A 20,839-nucleotide genomic window follows, 5' to 3' on the forward strand; every position below is an offset into this window, starting at 1 on the left:
GACCTACTACCGGTTACTGTGTCTTTGTTGGAGGGAATTTGGTATCTTAAAAGAGTAAGAAACAAGGCGCGGTATCCCGATCTAGTGCGGAATCAGAATATAAGGCTATAGCACAATCTGTGTGTGAAAAATAATATGGATATATCAACTGTTGACTCAAGTTGGTTTCCAGATTTCATTACTAGCACGATTGTGATGTGAAGCGGTTATTCACATTGCTTCTAATCCTCTGTTTCATAAACAAACAAAAATATCGAAATTGATTGTCATTTCGTTTGTGAGAAAATTCAGCAAAATTTGATTCTACAAAACATGTGAAGACAAGAAAAAAATTGGGGGACATTTTTACTAAGCCTGTGAATGGTGTTTGGATTGATTATATTTGTAACAAGTTGCGTATAATTAACATTTATGTCTTAGCTTTAGGGGGAGTGTTACAGAATATGTAAATTATGTATTACCATGCAAGAGTAGATTATAAGGATTTAAACATAGTAGGATTTGATTATAGGATCGCAATCATAAAAAATCAAATATTTTTTTTTCCTAATATAGATTTCTTAATTTGTATATATATGTGTATCGTTATAGCAATGAATATGAACAAAAATAATTTTCCATTCAAACTTGTTCAATAATATTGTGTCATCACCCCACCACCATCAACTCCTAACCCTCATTAGTGTCTTGCAATAAAATTGAAATTTGCACAGCCAAGACTAACCAAACACCCAAGAATATCTATTCCCAGACAAGCCTAACACGTCTATCTGGGAAGGTCCATTTTGAAATTCCTGGTTTAAGCCAAATGTCCAATTCATACCATTCGATGTCACCCACAAATTTGCTGCTAAGCTTGGGTTGAAAATCTTTTTATCAACCAATCACAAAATAACTTAGTTTCTTTCAAATTCTTGTTCAATCTTTCAATTTGTCATATTAGTCCTCCCTTCCTACGGCTCCCTTCTCTCTCTTGACAGAATTACAATACAATCAAACAGGGTCACAGTGTTTCATAGATGGAACTAGTATTTTCTTATGGAGATTAGTAAAGCACAGACATAAAACAAAATAAAAGGAAATCAGGGTTGGACATTTCAATCAGCATTGACAACAACTACAGGTAATGCACTCTTAAAGAAGAAAGGGTCAAGATTGATCATTTAAAGTGATCAGAAACTTCTCATGTAAAATTACACATGACCACTCAGTTAAGGTACTAGGTAAAAAGGGCTGTAGAGTAATAATTTTGTCAAAAATAAATAAAAGCATAAATGAAATAACCAAATAGCAAGTAAATTAGAGTGCCCATAATTATAGAAGTCATAGGCACACTTCCCATAAAACGTTGTTAGATCATAGTAGCAGAAAGACCAAGTATGCTATGAAACCAAAAAAAATTGCAGCAACAGTGAATCCATTAAAGTTGAAATTCAAATTAATTACGATGTGAACATACCTTAAAATGTTCCAAAGGGTACTTCAGTTCAGCCAAATTAATTTGATCCTGCAAACCAAAGTGGTTATATTTTTTAATTTGCCATTTGATCTAAAATATTAAACTTATAGATAATAGCCCAACATTAGTGTTCAAACTCAGATATGTCTAATTAACCAGACATCCATATTAAATGTCTTACACCACCATCCAATTTAAACTGTTGAAATCTTGAAAATTCATATAAACAAATATTAATTGATAGACAGCATTTCAATCAAGTCCAGAAAATAATAGCATAGCTTCGATGTTGTATCACCGAGCAACAACATACCTTGAAAAATTCAATAAACTTCAGTATGTCTTTAGAAGATTCGACTGAATTCATTTTTTTCCCCTGCTTTTCAGAGATGCTCTTTAACAGTTCTTTTGTTCCTGCATCCATATGATAAAAATTAAGCAAAGACAACTATATGCAAAACAAAAACAACCCAAATCTTTAACTTAACTGTACATTAACTACAAGATATATCTTGTAAATATAGGAAGGTTCTATACTGTAAAAATACTTAACTATAGATAAAAAATTCATTACTGCATCTTCTCTTCATTTATTTTTTTTTTTTTTTTTTATCCTAGATAGTAAAAGCAAATTCATAAAAGTTGAATGGTAAATTAATCTTATTACTCTTGAATTGAAAATAGGAAACAAAATAAATGAATCTAAACTAAATAATAAAATTGTAACTAAATCCCTAATAAAATAGTTACAATCTACAATTTCCTAAAAAAGAGGAAAAATTCTATTTCTCAACACAAATATATTAATAATAACAACTGCAACATAATTCTAAATCAGACGGACATAAGGAACCTTACCTCTCACAGAACTCACTCTTCATCCTAATTCATGAAAATTCATATATACATTGAAAAGAAACCAGAAAATGGGAGACTACAAACTTTGAAAAATACAAAACTAGCTATGATTCCACCTTAATTAATGTAGACTACAATTAAAGTATCAACTAAGGTCAAAGAATATTGAAGAACATGAATCAGAATATATGAAACAGACTATTTTTCAATTTTAACATAATCAAAGATTCTTTTTTTGCTTGTAGAATAGAAAAAGAACAAACTTTGAATAGGTAAGACATGCCAGGCAGCCCATTGATGTAAAATGTTGACTAATCTCAATAGGCAAACACCAAAAAGATAAAAAGACAGAGAGAATTTCAACATTGAAAAAATAGCTATTGCTGAGTTGAGGCAAGAGGAAAAAGACACAGAATGAGTTACAACAAGGACAACATAGCTACATGAGAAAAGATAGAGAGAAAGAAACAGAAAGAATGAACAGTGATAATTTGATAAAACAATCCTAGTAAGCCATCCAGACTAGATGCACTATGAATTTCCCCATTAAACACCATAAATTTAATATCATCAGCTGCGGGAATGAACGAGGTACAAAGCCAAAAGTTGAAAGGAAAGAGAAAAACAAGGCTAGAAAGAAAAAGATAAGAAGAAACTTGAAAACATTAACAGTTTGCTAAAAAGATGATAAGAAGAATGACTTATGGTTTCTATTTATATATGATTGTGTTACAAGGAAAACAGTTAGGGCGAAAATTTTATAAACAGTAGATGGGCAAAATTTCTTAAATTAGAAAGAAAAAAGAACACTAATGCTCAGGTACAATCCCATACAATCCAGGTTCATAGTTTGTCAGTATTATAATATCTAATAGCAATAGGATGCAAGGTAGGACAAAAAAAAACTTCGTTAATTCAGATAATGACCAAGATAATAAAAAATTTAAAAGAAAAAAAAAATGCACATGTTGATTCTTAAAACCACTAAGATATCTCCAAATAAGCAAGACAATGAACTAAAAAAAGTCGGTAACTTATAAACAGCAGGAAGTAATTCAAAAGAATGACAATGACATAGGAATAAAATCAGAACAAATCAGTCTTTATAAATTGATAATTCTAATTAATAAAGACTCAACTTCATGAGGCCACAAAGAACCTTATAATAAGAGCCAAAAATGAACTAGGGAATGAAACTAAACTGTTACAGCTCCTACATTTAAGGTGTACAGTAGGAGACATGGAACTGTGTTAGAATATGGGAACACTTGTCCTATTTTAAGATTTTGGATTTTACTATATTATATAAAGTGGTTGTTAGGGCTCACAAGGAAGGGGCAGAAAGAAGAATTAGAATTTTTGGGAAACTGTAGAGTTGTGAGTAGCCTTAAAGTTGATTGATAAGTCCATAGCACCTTGAATGGCTAGAAATGAGAGACCCTCTTCAAATAGTCCAGTTTATCCATGTAAATGTCTTTTATGAATAAACTATTTTTTTGTATTCTTTATTTGTTGGTTTGTTTGTTGTTTTAGGTGAAAATGTGGCTAGATAAGTAACAAAACGGTATCAGAGTAGTGAGATCTAGTTGGGGAGGTGACTAGAAAAGGGAGTTTGACAACAAGTTGCGAGGATAGACCACACCCCCCAAAGGGAAGTCGAATCAACTTGGGTGGAAGCTAAGGTAGACAAAAAGGCGGTAGAATAGGTGTAGAGATGACAATTTTGGCCTGAAATTAGGGTTCCCAACCCTCCCCAACCTTAACGAGAGGGGGATTCCTTCTATCGGGCGCAGGTACCTCACCGCCAACACCATTAATTCAAACGGCACCGGCAAGTCAAACTCTTGAGCACCGTCGCCATTCGCTGCCATCTGTGTCACTGTCGCCATCACTAGAAAACCTATTATCACCAAATTTTCCTCTTATTCAACTCCCAGTCTTCTCTAAGTCAAACAAAGCCTTTTTCAAACCTATTTAGCCCCTGCCAACACAAATTTTCTAGAGTTTTTCTATTCTCGGGACTCAATCATGCCATTTGACGCATTCGACTCTAAATCAGGTCCTTTTCCTTTTCTATCTCTTCCTCCAATTACAACTGATAAGTTGATAAGAAGTGTCAACTATATCTCATGGGCTACCTCTGTCAAATTATGGTGTATGGGACAAGACCTAGAAGATCACTTAATTACTAAGGCTGAGGATGTAACAACTGATAGAGCCACCTGGATAAAGACCGATGTTTTGTTATGTAGTTTACAATGGCAAACAATTGACTGGTTTAAATGCTTCAACACTGTCATCTAAGAATTTGGTATGGTTTGGTATGAGTCTGATCATTCAGTTTTCTATAAACTTATATCGCCAGGGAAATACGTTTACCTAATTGTCTATGTCGATGATATTACCATTACAGGGCATGATCAAGATGGTATTGCATAGTTGAAGAAACATTTATTAGCCATTTTCAGATCAAAGATTTGGGATTACTGATGTATTTTTTGGTATAGAGGTTGCTCAATCCAGTTTTAGTATTGCCATTTTACAAAGAAAGTATGCATTGGATATTCTGAAAGAAACAGGGATGTCAGACTGCAAACCAGTGGACTCTCCTATGGATCCTAATTCCAAGCTCTTACCTAAACAGGGGAAGTCTCTTGCAAACCCTAGAAGATACTAAAAAGTGGTTGGTAAGCTTAATTAACTTACCATCACATTACCTAATATCTCTTTCTCTGTCAATGTCGTTAGTCAGTTTCTATAGTCTTCGTGTGATAGTCATTGGGATGCAGTGATTCAAATTTTGATGTATATCAAAGGTGCAATAGACAAAGGGTCGTTATATGAAAACCGAGGTTATACACAGATTGTTGGATACTCTGATGTTGATTAGGGAAGCGCTCCATCTAACAGATGTTCCACTTCAGGTTTTTGTGTTCTTGTTGGAGGAAACTTAATATCTTGGAAAAGTAAGAAGCAAGATATCGTTGCTAGATCAAGTGCAAAGGCAGAGTATCGTGCAATGGCCTTAGCAACTTATGAACTTCTTTGGTTAAAGCAACTAATCCAAGAGTTGCAATTTGTAGAAGTATCACAGATGAAGTTACTCTATGATAATCAAATTGCCCTTCATATTGCCTCTAACCCTATGTTTCACGAGAGGACTAAGCCTATAAAAATTGATTCACTTTATTCGAGAAAAAGTTCAATCTAGTTGTATTACTACTAGCCACATCAACTCAAACAACCAACTAACAGATATTCTCATTAAATCTCTCAAGGGTCCTCGTATTGGTTTTATTTGTAGTAAAGTTGGTGCATATGATCTAGATGCTCTAGTTTGAAAGGAGTGTTGAGTTGTATATGAGTTGTACAAACCATATTAGGATCAGAATCAAAGTTATATTAAGATTAAAATCTATAAAATAGGAAGATAGTTTATTGTATTTTCAATTACAGTTGATTGTAACAGTATACATAGGTGTATCCTATTCATTATAAAATATACAAAAATTATTCAAACTCATATTTCATAAGTGAGATGAAAGTCCACAAGTTGTCAACATAGCTTGAAGGTTGCCAAAAACCTAAAACAACATAGCTTGAAGTGAGATCGATGACCAAAAATGAAGCCAAAAGATAAATCGGCATTGAGAAAGAGAAAGGTCAAGACGATGGCTAAAAGGTGAAAATCGCTGAAAATGGTGGTTAGTTAGGTTTTTTGACAACCTAAAAGATAGTTGGCAGATAAGAAGGAAAAAACGAAAAAAAAAAAGGAAAAGTTGACTACTAAAGATAAGAGGAGAGAAAATAAGATAACAACTTGCCCAAAGAAGAGAAGATAAGATATTACAACTGTCATGAGAAGATGTGATTAATTGTTTTGGTGTTATCTCTTGTGGGTCGAACCAAATTTTGTTAGCTTATGGTTTGAAATTCCAATTTTATATTGTAAAAAAATGAGAAAAAAGAAAAAAAATATAATATTACAAACAAAATAAATATATCAAAAAATAAATCCAATTATCCCACCTTGAGGACAAAGTAATTTTTAAAATGATGGGTAATATTAAAATTGGGGGAACTTGTCCTGTTTTTACAGGATGGATAGTCAGGGTTCTCAAGGAGGGGCTAAGAAAAGAAGAATTAGGGATTTTGGGCAACCTCAGGGTTATGACTAGTCTTAAGGTTAATTGGGAGATCTCTAACACCTCGAATAGTTAGAAATAAGAGGTCTCGACTCTTTGAATTGTTCAATTTACCCATATAAATACCTTTTTACGAATAAAATGAATTTAGTTTTTTTTATTTGTTGATTTGTTTATTGTTTTGGGTGAAAATATGACTAGATTCCCATCAAAATGCCATTAGGGGAGTAAATCAAGAAACAATTATGGCGCCTACTGAGATTTTTTAGGATTCCAAATGCTGGGGTGAAGAGCACATGTGCTGCTTGGAATGGAGGTTGGAAAATTAGTTAGAAGGTTGAAATAAAAAAGGGGTAAGGGAGAAAGAAAAGCAGAGAAGAAATCAAGACAATGGTATGGGTAGCCTCTGACTAAGGGAGGTCCCCACTCCTCAAACTGCCGGTTATCCAATTTCATTTTTGTTGTTTTGCTTATAATAACTATAAGAAAGAACCCTTGTAATTATTGTTACTCTCTTGTGAATTTAATCCAGAAGAAAGTTTTCCAATTCATTTCTTAAACTGTGTCAAATTTTGGCCATTTGCATTTTGAGTGTTTGTGTGTTGTTTGTGAGTGTTTCTTGGCTGGGTGCTAAGAAGTTGCCTGACTGCGCAGCTAAGATAAAATAACCCTAAAGCATTGATAAAGCAAAGATAAAGACAAAGATGAATTGCATGCTCTTGGTCAAATAGTCAAGAATGATGTTATCTATGTCCACAATCATAAATTAAACTCACTCTCCAGCAAAATATTGAGCTAATAAATAGATCATTGAAGTTTATTGGGGGAGGGCAAGAAAAAAAATATTCTTTCAGCAGAAGAAAAACATAGTTCTTAATTAAAAACAAACACATACCTATATCCATAAGGCCAAGCCCTACTTTTGATTGATAAATTGCTCTCATTGACAGAATGATCTTTCCATCAATTAATTCTTCTACCAGCCTCTTTGTCCTCCGATCAAATACCTAAATGAATAACATATTGACTTTAAACAAACTTGAATGAGATCTGATTTCTAAATATGAAATATTGTTATCTAATTATTAGATAGATGATGACATTTTTCTCCCTGCAAAAGAATAATGTATAAGGTAAACTTCACATTTTATCATTATATTACAAGGATGTGAACAAGTGGTCCACTGTAGACGTCAGTGGGCCTAGGGGCTGGGTCAGACCTAAGGCTTACACAGTTGTAGGCCTTCAGGCCGGCCCTACCCGAAAAATAATAAAGCCCATGGCCCGTCCTTTTGTATATAGGATCGGACCATGTCGGGGTTTGAACGGGCCACTCGTTAATTTAAATAAAAAAAATTAATTTTTTATATTATAAATATTATTTAATTGATTATTTTTTTAAATAATATCAGACCGGGCCATTTTCTCATGCTTTGAGCCAGGCTGGCATGTCTAGTCCACTGTGTAAACAAGATATTCAAAATCTCATAAATAACAAAAACCATTCAACAGAAATTTTGGATATACTTGATGATTTATTGGGTGGGGACACAATCCACCCATATTGATGAAAAATTATTATGTTTCAAATTAAAACAATATGGAAATATTAGATGTGAAAACTGTGAAATATTTTAGAGTATGGAAATATTTGAGGAATCACACAGATTTTATGGTATTTTAGTTCTTACTCTTTAGTTTAGAATAGAACAATTGAAATAATCATAAGGCTTTTCTGGTATTTAATTCTCAGTTCCTGGTTTAGCTATGGATAATTCTCCCATTCCTATAATGTCCATATTTTCCCTTCTCTTTTTTTTTTCTATTGGCGATTCCTGTTAAGGGACTTTGTATCTTTTTTTAAAAAATTTTGGTAAGTAAATTCATTCAAAGAGAAAAACTATACAAAGCATTAAATACCATAAAACCTTCAAAGCATCTCCCTCCCAATCCCTACTAAGGCCTCAATGTAATCTCCCCACGGTTGGACCATATATGATTGATTGAACTTATCAAGGGTACTTATCTCTACTTGCTTGCTTAAGTCACAAAGAAACAAAAAGTGGTCCAATGTTTTAACCTCATTGTTGTACAAGGAACATGTAGCTTAGGACACTACCCGTACCTCATGAGTTTATCCTTTCTGGCAAGTTTACCCTTGATGGCCATCAAAGTGATTATCGCATGCCTAAAATTGTGCTTAGACACGTCAATTAAGTCAAGCTAAATGGAGACATAGCCCATGGGCCTTCTGAGTCAGGTTGTAGGCCTATATATTAAGCCCATGGACCAACCTAACCCGGGAAAATATTAAAAAATAAAAAACATTTATATGACAATTGACTTTTGCTTGCTGTAGGAGCCAATTGCCTTCTGCAGTTGCTTCTACCCATGGATTGAAAACCCAGATCGAACCGGCCGGTTCAACCGGTCCGACCGTGAACCGACACTATAGATGAATATTGTAGAAGACAAAACCGTTTTAAATTTGAAATCAGATTGGACCACAATCGAACCGCTGGTTCACACCTAAACTGCAATCTAACCTGGTTTGCTAGGTTCCCGGTTCAGGGTTTCATACAAAATAAATCTTTAATGTTTTTTCTTCTTCCTTGCTCCAGACTTAGAGGGAGAGTTGCTACAGGCAACAATTTACTTTGCTACTTAGAAATTCAAAGTCCATTCACTGGTCTTTTGCCGACGCCGAGGGTGTCAGTTTCAATCGCAGGCTCACAATTCGCACCAATAAAAAACCCAATTCGCAATGAAATGAAAAGGTATATATACACAGAGAGAGAGTAACTTCTGTGAAAATTTTGAAATAGAATTATATGGCGTCAAAGAAGAAGTTTAATTGGTAGCAAGTCTTAGAGTGGATGTGATGGTCTGATCACATTAATTTTGATAGAATTCTCAGAACTCTAACTTTACCGGTTTAACCTTTTAAATTAACAACAATTACAACAATAACCATGGATTGAAAACCTAATTATATAATATAATAAACATATACATATTTATTTGCATAACATAAAATTTAGTATGTAAAACACATGTAATTAGATATAATTTTTTTTAGATTATTACATAAAACTAGATTTCTAGTTGTATCAACCAATCCAAACAATCCAACCAGAACCAGTACTTAAAGAGGTTTTTACTCCAATCCGGTTTTAAAAACCTTGCTTCTACCACAAGCAAAAGCCATTTGACTTCTCCTTGTGCCAGAAGCCAGAACGGCTACTGACTTAATTTTTTTTTTTTAACTTTAAATTTTTTAATTTTTTAATTTTTTTCCTCCTATATAAACAACTTAAATCTTCTCCATTTTTTAATTTCTATTTACAAATCTCTTAATCTCTCAACCTCAATTCTTTCATTATATTTTCAATCTCATTTTCTCTCATCAACTCTCTTCCAAAAACTGTCTGAATTCTCAAATAATAATTCTCTATGTTTATAATTTCATTTTCATTTTAATTTTATTATTACAAATGGAGACAAAGTCAAATGAATTCAGTCTATTGGAATATTATTTATGTAGATAATTGATATAGTATATATATTTTATTTATATTTATAATTATATAGTCTGTAAATTAATTTATTTGAATTATGTTATAATTTTTTTCATCATGTAATCACGGCATTTCTCTGCCACAAGAGATTATAAATAAAATGTTCCAGATACTATCGGCAGTTTTAATAATTAAAAAATAATTTGTGCTTAATTTTTTCAATTAAATTTTTATTTTTACAATTTGTTTAAATGGGTCTAGCCCAACCCTATATTCATCAGGTTGGGTCGGGTCGGGTCGGCCCAAAAGGCAATCACTACGCAGGCCTAAGGCCTAACCTGGCCCTATATATATAGGGCCAAGACTTGAGCCTTAAAAATTCCATGGGTCGGCTCAGCCCAAAAACCTATCACTATGTAAGCCTCAGGCCTGGCCTATGGACACCTCTAATCATGCTTCTTAAACCACACTAGCCCATTCCACTTCACTTTCTCTTTTCTTAAACAAAATTCCTCCCAAGCTGTCTTGATATTGAAACATCTAGCCAGGTTTGCCAACCATATCACCTTATCTTCTCCCATTGTTGGCCTTTCCCTAACCATATCCTTTATCTCAATAAGTTCCCTTGAGCTAGCCGCTGGTCATTTCCACTCTTCCTCATCTACAACCTCACACACTCTAGCCCTTTTACTAAGCCAATTCAAATCCCATTGAAAACTCTCAATTTGAAGACTAAGTAAGAGACAAGCAAAGAATTGATTGTTTACTAAGGAAGCAAAAAACTTAAAAAGATACAAATGGTCACACATTCCAAGTTAAATTCAAGAATCTAAACCAAGTCTGAAGGCATCTAAAACTAACACAAGTAATACCATTTCTGAACTTGAACCTAAACCTAAAACTAAGATCCTTGAACACTCAAATTGAATTTGACATACAAATTTCCTTGAGAAAAAGAGTGCAATCATGCACTTGATATCACATCAGCAACTCTCTTATGAAGGATTGTTCCCTAGCTTTGGTGCAGATTCTTAACAATATATAGGAAGCAAAATGGAAGGAAGCGGTCCTAAAGAAATTAAGGCCTTAGAGAATAATAGAACATGGATAAGTACAGATTTACTAAAAGGAAAAAGACATATTCTATGTAAATGGATTTTCACAATCAAACACAATGCATATAGTAACATAAAAAAGTTCAAAGCCCATCTTGTTGTGAAAGGATTTAACAATCCTACAACCTTGACTATGAAGAGAGTTTGCTCTAATAATCAAACTCAACTCAATTCGAGTATCATTATCCTCTGCAAAAGATTCATCAGCTAGGCATCAAGAATATTTTTCTAAACGATGACCTAGAGGAAGATGTCTACATGTAAACCCCCTAAGATTTGAAAATAATGACAATTATGACAAATTCTATAAACTCCAAAAGTCTTTAGTGGACTCAAACAATCTCCTTATGTATTGTTTGATCAACCAACCAAAGAAAAAAAAATTATGGTTTCCAACAATGCAAATCAAACCATACAATGTTTGCCAAGTACTCAACCGAAGGGAAAAGGGCCATCATTATTGTATACAAGACAATATCATTATCATCGGTGATCATAGAGAATAGATTGACAATTTAAAGAAGTTTTCGCCAAAGAGTTTTAAATGGACCTTGGATTCCTTAAATAGTTTCTTGGAATGTATGTAGCTCAATCAAGAGGCAAAAATTAAGTTTTCTAACGCATATCCTTAACTTAGTAAGAAAATATGGTATGCTTGGATGCAAACCAGTCAACATCCTTATGGATTCTACAAAGTGGGAATGGCTGAAGAAAAAAAACTATTACAGACAAGGGGAAATATCAATGACTTATTGGGAAACTCATTTATAATTCCTACACAAGAACAAACTTGGTGTTGTTGTAGGAATGGAGAGCAGATCCCTGAACAATCCTACCAAGGAAAATCTAAAGGTTGATTACCATATCCTTCACAACCTAAAGAAGAGTTGAAACAACAGACAATTTTTAAGGAAAACCATGAGCCAAGAAATTGAAGTGTTCACCAATGCCAACCAGGATGGATTAGCAACTGACCAGAGATCAACTACTAGGTACTACACTTATGTTTAGGGATTCAATCACATGGTGAAACAAGATATAGGTTGTCATAGCTAAAAGCAGTGTTTATAGTTGTCTCATGGAACAGCAAGGGAATCTGGCTAACAAGACTGCTTGCGGAGTTAAAAATGTTAGGGTAATGTCATAAAGCCAATCATCACTATTGCAATTTGTAATCATTATTATTTTAATTAATAAAAGATGGCATTTTCTTTATCTTATTTTTGTAATTAGATAGAAGGACTGAACCATGAAGAGGGGCCCATTGCATAGCAACTGATTGTGAGGATCTTGTATAGATATTAGGTTATCGTTCTTTAAACCGTTCATAATTCTAATATTACCGTGACCAAGGGCATGGGTAATAGTGAGAGAACTATTATACTATTGTATGACTCCATCAGAAGTGATGACGGATCTCACATGTCAAACTTGTTTGTTGACAATTTGATGCAACATATAGACACACATTATAGACATATCCACCGAACAAACCCACCAATAGAATTTCATATGAATGGTTGTTCTAGTATCTATAAAATATATCCTCCTAATGAATGGAGGTACATGTGATCCTTAGACTTAAGATCATCAAACCATCTTTTATAAAGATCGGTGCGATTTGACACTAGCCTAACGTAGTTCTTATAAAGTATTGTTAGAAAGGTAGTGATTGGTCATATCGAAATATGTACAAAAGCTATAATGGACCAACAAAATATTCGTCACTCCCAGATACGAGAGTTGATATCTCAGATAAGTCCATTGATGGATAACAATGACCAATTAAATATGTAGGCACAGTGGGATTAAGTTGGTACTCAATCCGATCTCGTTTAGTCATTAACAAAAGTAAGTCCATGTAAATCAAGGATCCCTGAGACAAACACTTAATCTATACCTCAATCTTGAAAAAATATCACATGATGAAGAGATCGAATTGTACGAGCAACTGTATCACTAACAGGTTAAGAAATTAAATGTTGACACTCCATTAATTAGGCGGCTATGACGTCTTGCTAGAGGCTAATCTCAGTTTATGTCCAAACGAATGTCAGGTTGAAAGCTCGATACAAATCCAATCACTAACGACCTAACGGAGAGTCTATGGATCACACACAAAAACAGTTAATCAAACTCTAAAGGCATAGAATTATCTTAGTTGAATCCGATCTGAAACCCAAATGAAGGATTTTGAGTCTTCAGATTTTGAAGATGTCCAATTGGCAATGGATTTGTGTCGGACTCAAAAGTTGTCCCAAAAGGATTTGAAATGTTATCAGAGATTTCTGACATTCTTTTAAGGAGTTGGTTGGCAATGAAAGCTCAGATATAGATACTGAGTTATAAGAACCAACAACTTATGTTGGCAATGAAAGCCAAAGAAATTGATTAGAATTTTCAACAATGAACGCTAGAATAAGACAGCCCTAAGATAGCTGCTTTGATACCATGAAGAAAGAATAATTGGAAGAATAATACGATTAAGCTATATATTTCATACAATGATTATGCACACAAAATGGGTGACCAAATTGGAAGGTCAAACCTCTAAAATAGAAAAAATCACTACATTAGCGATTATAGGGATTATACATAATCACCCTATAATCTACCCTATAATTAAGCTATAATTAATGAGAAAATTTCATTTTCAATCACCCTATAATCAAAGAAAATATCACACCCTATAATCAAGGAGAAGATCATCCTATTACAACAAAATTTTAAATGATGATTCTACTGCCCACGAAGGCTATAAAACCATACAAATAATTCACATTGCAAAGAGTCCATTTCACCATGATTTTCAAACACAAAACTAAACTGACATTTCATAAAAGAGAAGATTGAGAAGGGATTGGTTAAGCTAGTACAACAAGCCTTCCAACTGTCGTAATAAAGGTTCTTCCTCAAAATGTCTTTGAAAATTTGAAGTCCAAGTTGGGCATGATTGACATACATAACCTAGCTAGAAGATTGAGGACGGATTGGTTAAGCTAGTACAACAAGCCTTCCAACTGTTGTAAAAAAGGTTCTTCCTCAAAATGTCTTTGAAAATTTGAAGTCCAAGTTGGGCATGATTGACATACATAACCTAGCTTGAGGAAGAATGTGGAAATATTCTTCATTAGGCAATTATTAGGAAATCATAAAGATTTTCTAGCAATTAATTCTTAGTCCTTATTTTAGAATAGAATAATTAATAGAATTGTAAGGATTTTCTGGTATTTAATTCTCAGTTCATATTTTAGCATAGGTTAATTCACCCTTCAAATAATTGTTAATATTTTCCTTTTTTAAGATAGGTGATTCCATATCAAGGGACTTTGTATTTCCTATATATACCCTTGTAATTCTCATTCTTTTAAAAAGATAGACAAATGCGGAGAAGAATTATTCTCTATAGTTCCACATTAGAAGAATTATTCTCTACAATTATACACAAACTTTGTAGAAAATTTGACATAGCACAAACTGAATGAAAAAGTAAAAGTGAAGAAGCTAACTCTTTCAGAAGTGTAAAATGGCATTTTGTTGTCATAATAAGAACCCCGAAGGTTTTAAACCCTAGGAAATAGAAAAAAATAAAAAAGGAAGAAAATAGCATGTTGAAGCAGAACATACCAGAATATGTGAAGCACTTGATCCAGAGTTTAAACCAACATCATAAGATGAAAAATGCCCCCATTCACTTAGTTTAAACATCCACCTGCAAAGTGTAATTAGAATATAGATTTCTGACCATGAAATCAAAATATAAGAACCATGCATACAGAAATTGTTTTTGCTGGAATGTACTCCAAAGGGATGCATTGAAATCGTTCTCCCTTGTTCTTTTACAGGAATTAGTGTAGATTGCATTTAATAATAACAATAAATAAATAAGAGGACTTAGAAATAAATAAATAGGTTGTTTCTGTACTAACAAATCACCGAAGGTCATAAAAAGATTTCATTCTACTTGTAACCATATAGCAACAAGATATTTTTATTTCTTTTTTAAGAAGGTACCTATAAAATGGTTTTTCTTATCAAATAAAAATAAGATGAGTGGAGGCAATTATAAATTAACATCAGCGTAGTTTTGATAGTCTAAAGTTATTTAAAGTAATAAAATAAAATCAAAATGGAGCTTTTCAGACAACTTAAATATTAGATACAAATCAGTATCAACTTTCACTAAGCTCTACCTTTAATTACAACAGAACTACCAAAAATAATAAAAAAGTGCTTTAACATTAAGAAAGCTCTTCCACAATAAATAAGCAATAACATAAATGCACCATCACATAAATTTGTAAACCAAAACATATAAAGGGTTTTCTTAAAACTACAACGACAAATTACAAACATGTTATTCAAGGAAACTATCCCAACCCAAAATTGTTAAAAAAGTTCTCACCCATATGAAGCTTGCTTATCGGTTAAGAATCCTCCGGTCATAACTTGATTTCCGGTTCCTTCATCAAAACATAAAGTCAAATGAATCATTGTGTTCAGCTTATCATCAACTTCCAGAACCTCTCCACAAACAGGGCAACAATTCATAAGTGGTTCCCTGCAATACATATGAATGGAATACAAACAGAATTGTGATTCCTGCATTTAATAGGAATAAAATAATCTGTCATGAAAAAAAAAAGGATGTGAACTTTATATACAAAAGAAACACCACAAATTAAAATAAGAAAAAAATCAAGCAGCTTGAGCCAAAATTAATCAAGCTCCGCCCTTTCAATAGTAATCTTTCTAATAAGATCATAAGAAATACAATGGCACAAGGATTCAATCTCAATGAATCCTATGTTGTCAAAGGATCCTTTCTCAAAGGCCTTCAAACATTTTTCACACCATAACCCAAACTATAAAAAGATGAAAAACCTAATTTCACAATGGATAACAGATGGTATGAATAAAGGGCCTATAAAGAAAACAAAGAAGTCTGCTAAGGGTCTATAAACAACTGAAAATGGACAAAAAAGGCACAGATTTAATCATCAAATTTCAACTTAACATGAATTCAAAAAACAAATAATACACTTTTGTCCAAACTTGAATCAGGTTGCAAATGTTGGTTTTAAAGTGATACAAATGTTAAATGGACCATATAGACATGGACAAACAAGTCCTCATTGTTAAGTAATACCATTTTCCTCTTATTTTGGAAACCGTAGATTGTTAACATTTTGTTAGGGATTTAGTTCCAATTTTTTAATTTAGTTAATATTCCTTTATTTTGCTTCCTATTTTTCAATAAGAAAGTCAATCAAATTAGTTCATATTTTCCATAATAGTTTCTAGTTACCAGTGCTATATTCTATTATCAATTGTATATAAACCAGAATTATTTCAAAAAAATAATAAAATTCAAATTTACCATTAAATTTGTATCATGGTATCATAACCCTAGGTTCATTGTTCTAAGAATGCGCTTTTTTTTTCTTAATATTCAACGTACACCCCTCCTAATATCCCCTTTAAGATCACAAAACTATGACAAATGCAAACTTGACTAGCAACATATAAAAACGACAATAATAACAATGTTCATTAGAGGAGATGTCCCAACTTAGTGTAGCAAGTTACAAAACATCAAAACAGTGTATAGGCTAAATAAGAACTATTTGAAGTGGTCTCAATTGGTTTCTCAAAGGGAAGACAAAAAGTGCGTCATAGACTCAGAATTGACCCTAAAAAAGGGGATCAAAAATTTTATGCTTAAGATGAAGAAGACTCTATAATGATGTCAAAGATAAGTGACACCATTATATCCTTCAATACTGCTAGGGAGACCTAGGAGGGCAAAATCACGTATTCAAAAGTTTGTGATGCTACCTAAATTTACAAGATCAAAACTAAAGTGATCGCTACCAAACAAAGAACTCATTCAATCATTAAGTACTCCAATCTCTTGCAAACAATATCTGAGATAGGGGAAAGACGCCTATCAGCCAAGAGCCTTCCCCGTCCTATTCTCCTCCAGAGAGACAGACGACGGGACTGACTATAAGAGAAGAAGGATATGTTAGGGAAGAGGAGGTCACGTACACGGGGAAGAGAGAGGAGGAAACAATGGAGGTCAACAGAAAGGACATTCCATACCGAAGATTGAACCTTCCAGTATTCGACGGTGAAGACACGATCAACTGGTTGTTCAAGGCCGAAAGGTATTTTGACGTTAATAGGTTGACGGAGAGAGAGAAGATGATGGCAGTGAGTTTGTGCATGGAAGGTGAAGCTCTAAGCTGGTATAAATGGAGAATGAAGCGACAAGTTTTTTCGACATGAGCAGAATTTCAAAACGAGGTGCTGAAGCGATTTCCGACCGATTAGGATAAGACGCCATACGAGGAACTGCTTTCGCTCAGACAAACTGACACTGTACGTGACTACCGCTGGCGATTTGAGCTGCTATCAACAGCAATTGATGGTGTGGCAGAGGAGACACTTACTACCCCTTTCATGAATGGGCTGGCCGACGATCTCAGAACAGAGGTGAGCATGTTTTCTCCTCGCACGCTGGAAGAAATGATGGACAGAGCAATTCAGGTGGAGGCAAAAAACTGGGTGATTGATACGAAAATGGGGCTCCGACCCAGCAACCAGGTGAACCAACCCAATCCCAAATTTAATAGCCCCAGCCCAACTTCACCCTACCCTCTCAGCCCAAATTTCCTTATACCTACTACCCAAACATATACCCAAAACTTATCCCACCGAACTCCAAACCCAGCCCAAAATTCAGCCTCTCAAACTCACTCCCTTACTCGAACCAACCAGCCCATCACCCGAGCCAGCCCAACCCGACATTTTAATAATTCCACCCAACAATCTTCCCCTCAGTCTGTTTCTTCTTCAAACACAGTGGAGCACCGTTGGCACAGGGGAGCGATAAACCCATCAGCCACGACAACCCATCCTCCACGGGAAAAGGTTTTCAGGCGACTTTCCGATGACGAGTTTCGTGCAAAATTGGAAAAAGGTCTCTGCTTTCAATGTGATGAAAAGTATTATCCTGGACACATGCAGAAATCGTCAGTTTAGGGTTATGATAGCCTCAGAAGATGAGAGGGAAGAAGAGAATGAAACCGCTATGGAAGAAGAAGGGTTCACTTTGGAAGAAAAGGAGATGGAATTGGTGTTGAATTCATGCCCTGTGGGCGGCTTCAGTAGTCCAAAAACCATGAAATTCTTGGGGAAAATCCGTGATAGACAGGTGATTATTTTGTTGGATTGTAGGGCCACGCATAATTTTATTTCTAGAACTATAGTGGAAGAACTGAAGTTACCCATGGCTCCAGCCAAATTTTAAGTGACTCTAGGAGATGATAGAAAAGTGAAGGGAGGAGGGAGATGCAACCGAGTCAAGCTGGAGTTCCAGGGGATTTCCATTGTACAGAATTTCTTTCCCTTTGAATTAGGTAGTGTGGACATAATTTTGGGAGTGGATTGGTTACATAAACTAAGGGAGATCAACTTGAATTGGAAGCGACAAACGATGAAATTTGATTGGAACGGGCATCGAGTGGAATTGAAAGGGGATGTAACACTATGTAGAACCGAAGCAATGTTGAAGGCTCTAGCAAACTCACTTACTGTAGGGGGAGAAGGGTATTTAATTGAGTATAATGGGATGATGTCTGAAAGAGATCCCAAAGAATTAATTGTAGAGCCGAGGTTGAAAGCACTACTGAGAGAATATGGGTATCTTTTTAAGGAGCCGACTGAACTTCCGCCCAAGAGAAAACAAGATCTTGCAATTCGCCTTCTACCGAATGCGCAGCCACTAAAAATTCGATCGTATCGGCACCCACACTTCTAGAAGAATGAAATTGAGAGAATCGTACAAGAGATGTTGACGGCAGGAATTGTAAGGCCAAGTGTCAGCCCTTTTTCGAGCCCAGTTCTACTTATGAGAAAAAAGGATGGGGGATGGCGCTTTTGTGTAGATTATCGTGCTCTTAATAAGGTGACAATTCCGGACAAGTTTCCCATACCAGCCATCGAAGAATTATTGGACGAGATAGCAGGGGCCACTATATTCAGCAAATTGGACTTGAAGTCAGGGTATCATCAGATCCGTGTTAGGGAGGAAGATGTGGAGAAGACGGCGTTTCAAACCCATGAAGGGCACTAAGAGTTCTTAGTGATGCCTTTTGGCCTCACCAATGCACTGGCGACTTTTCAAAGAGTCATGAATGAGATATTTCGTCCCTATCTCCGAAGGTTTGTGTTAGTGTTTTTCGATGACATATTAATATATAGCAAACACTTTGAAGATCACTAACGGCATTTACAACTGGTCTTGGAGTTGATGGGGAATCACCAGTTGGTAGTTAATCTAAAGAAATGTGTTTTTGGGCAGCCAAAGATTAATTACTTGGGGCATTTTGTTTCAGCAGCAGGTGTGGAAGCAGATCCTAGGAAAGTGCAAGCAATGAAAGAATGGCGAACACCCAAGTACATACGAGAGCTTCGAGGGTTTTTGGGGTTGACTGGATATTATTGGAGATTCGTATGTGGATACGGAAAAATAGCTGAGCCTCTCACCCGACTTCTCAAAAAAGATGCCTTCTCTTGGAACGTTGAAGCAGCAGCCGCTTTTGAAAAATTGAAAAATGCTATGGCCACTGTCCCTGTGTTAGCCCTTCCAGATTTTTCTAAGGAGTTTATTATTGAGACTGATGCTTCTGGAATAGGACTCAAGGTTGTTCTGATGCAAGAAGGGAGACTGTTGTATCATGGCAGGTTAGTATTATCCAAAAACTCATCTTTCATCCCCAAATTCCTAAGGGAATTTCATTCTTCTCCCTATGGAGGTCATTCTGGATTCTTCAGAACCTACAAGAGAACATCTGCAGTCTTGTTCTGGGAGGGTATGAAGGCTGATATAAAAAAATTTGTGTCTGAATGTGACACGTGTCAAAGGATAAAAAACCAGTCTCTTTCCCCAGCTAGGCTTCTGCAGCCCCTACAGATACCTACTTGAGTGTGGGAAGATATCTCGATGGACTTTATTGATGGACTTCCGAAAGCAGCTTTTGTAGACACCATCTTGGTCGTTGTGGATCGATTAACTAAATACGCACACTTCTTAACACTAAGGCACCCGTTTTCAGCTGCCGAGGTGGCTCGAAAATTCATCCAAGAGGTAGTTAAATTACATGGGTTTCCCCGCTCCATAGTTTCTGATAGAGATCGGGTGTTTTTGAGCAAATTTTGGGGGGAGATTTTTAAGGCAGCCGGCACTCAACTTAAGTTCAATTCTTCGTATCACCTCCAAACGGATGGCCAAACAGGAGTTTGGAGGATTACTTGCGTAGCTTCTGTTTTCAACAGCCTCGACAATGGCCGAAATGGATCCCATGGGCCGAATACTGGTTCAATACCACCTATAACAGCTCCACGGGCATGACTCCCTTTAAGGAGCTATATGGACGCGACCCACCTACCTTGTTAAGATGGACAGAAGAATCACTCAAAATTGAAGAGGTTGACAAAATGATAAGGGAAAGGAATGTTATTTTAGATGAGTTAAAGGAGAATCTTACCAAGGCACAAGAGAGGATGCGAAAGTATGCCAACCAAAAAAGAAGAGAATTGTGTTTTGAAGTGGGAGATCAGGTATTTTTAAAGATGCAGCCTTATAGATTTCGATCTCTAGCTTCGAGACCAAATGAAAAATTGAGCCCGCGTTACTATGGTCCCTATGAGATATTAGAAAGAATTGGGGCAATAGCA

At 35.1% G+C, this 20,839-nt stretch overlaps 1 protein-coding gene across 1 annotated transcript in view; it reads right to left on the bottom strand.

The window, feature by feature from the left end:
- LOC123212819 (phosphatidylserine decarboxylase proenzyme 3-like) overlaps nucleotides 1-20,839 on the bottom strand; it is a 49,063-nt gene that overhangs the window by 20,972 nt on the left and 7,252 nt on the right. The window contains exons 10-14 of the mRNA XM_044632025.1: nucleotides 15,501-15,656; nucleotides 14,723-14,807; nucleotides 7,358-7,469; nucleotides 1,773-1,873; nucleotides 1,460-1,507 (exon numbers count right to left, since the gene is read on the bottom strand). Coding sequence (XP_044487960.1) covers nucleotides 1,460-1,507; nucleotides 1,773-1,873; nucleotides 7,358-7,469; nucleotides 14,723-14,807; nucleotides 15,501-15,656 — 502 coding nt within the window. The remainder of the gene's footprint in view (nucleotides 1-1,459; nucleotides 1,508-1,772; nucleotides 1,874-7,357; nucleotides 7,470-14,722; nucleotides 14,808-15,500; nucleotides 15,657-20,839) is intronic.

The sequence above is a fragment of the Mangifera indica genome, chromosome 4, assembly GCF_011075055.1.
Source record: "Mangifera indica cultivar Alphonso chromosome 4, CATAS_Mindica_2.1, whole genome shotgun sequence".
Taxonomy (NCBI): Eukaryota; Viridiplantae; Streptophyta; class Magnoliopsida; order Sapindales; family Anacardiaceae; genus Mangifera; species Mangifera indica.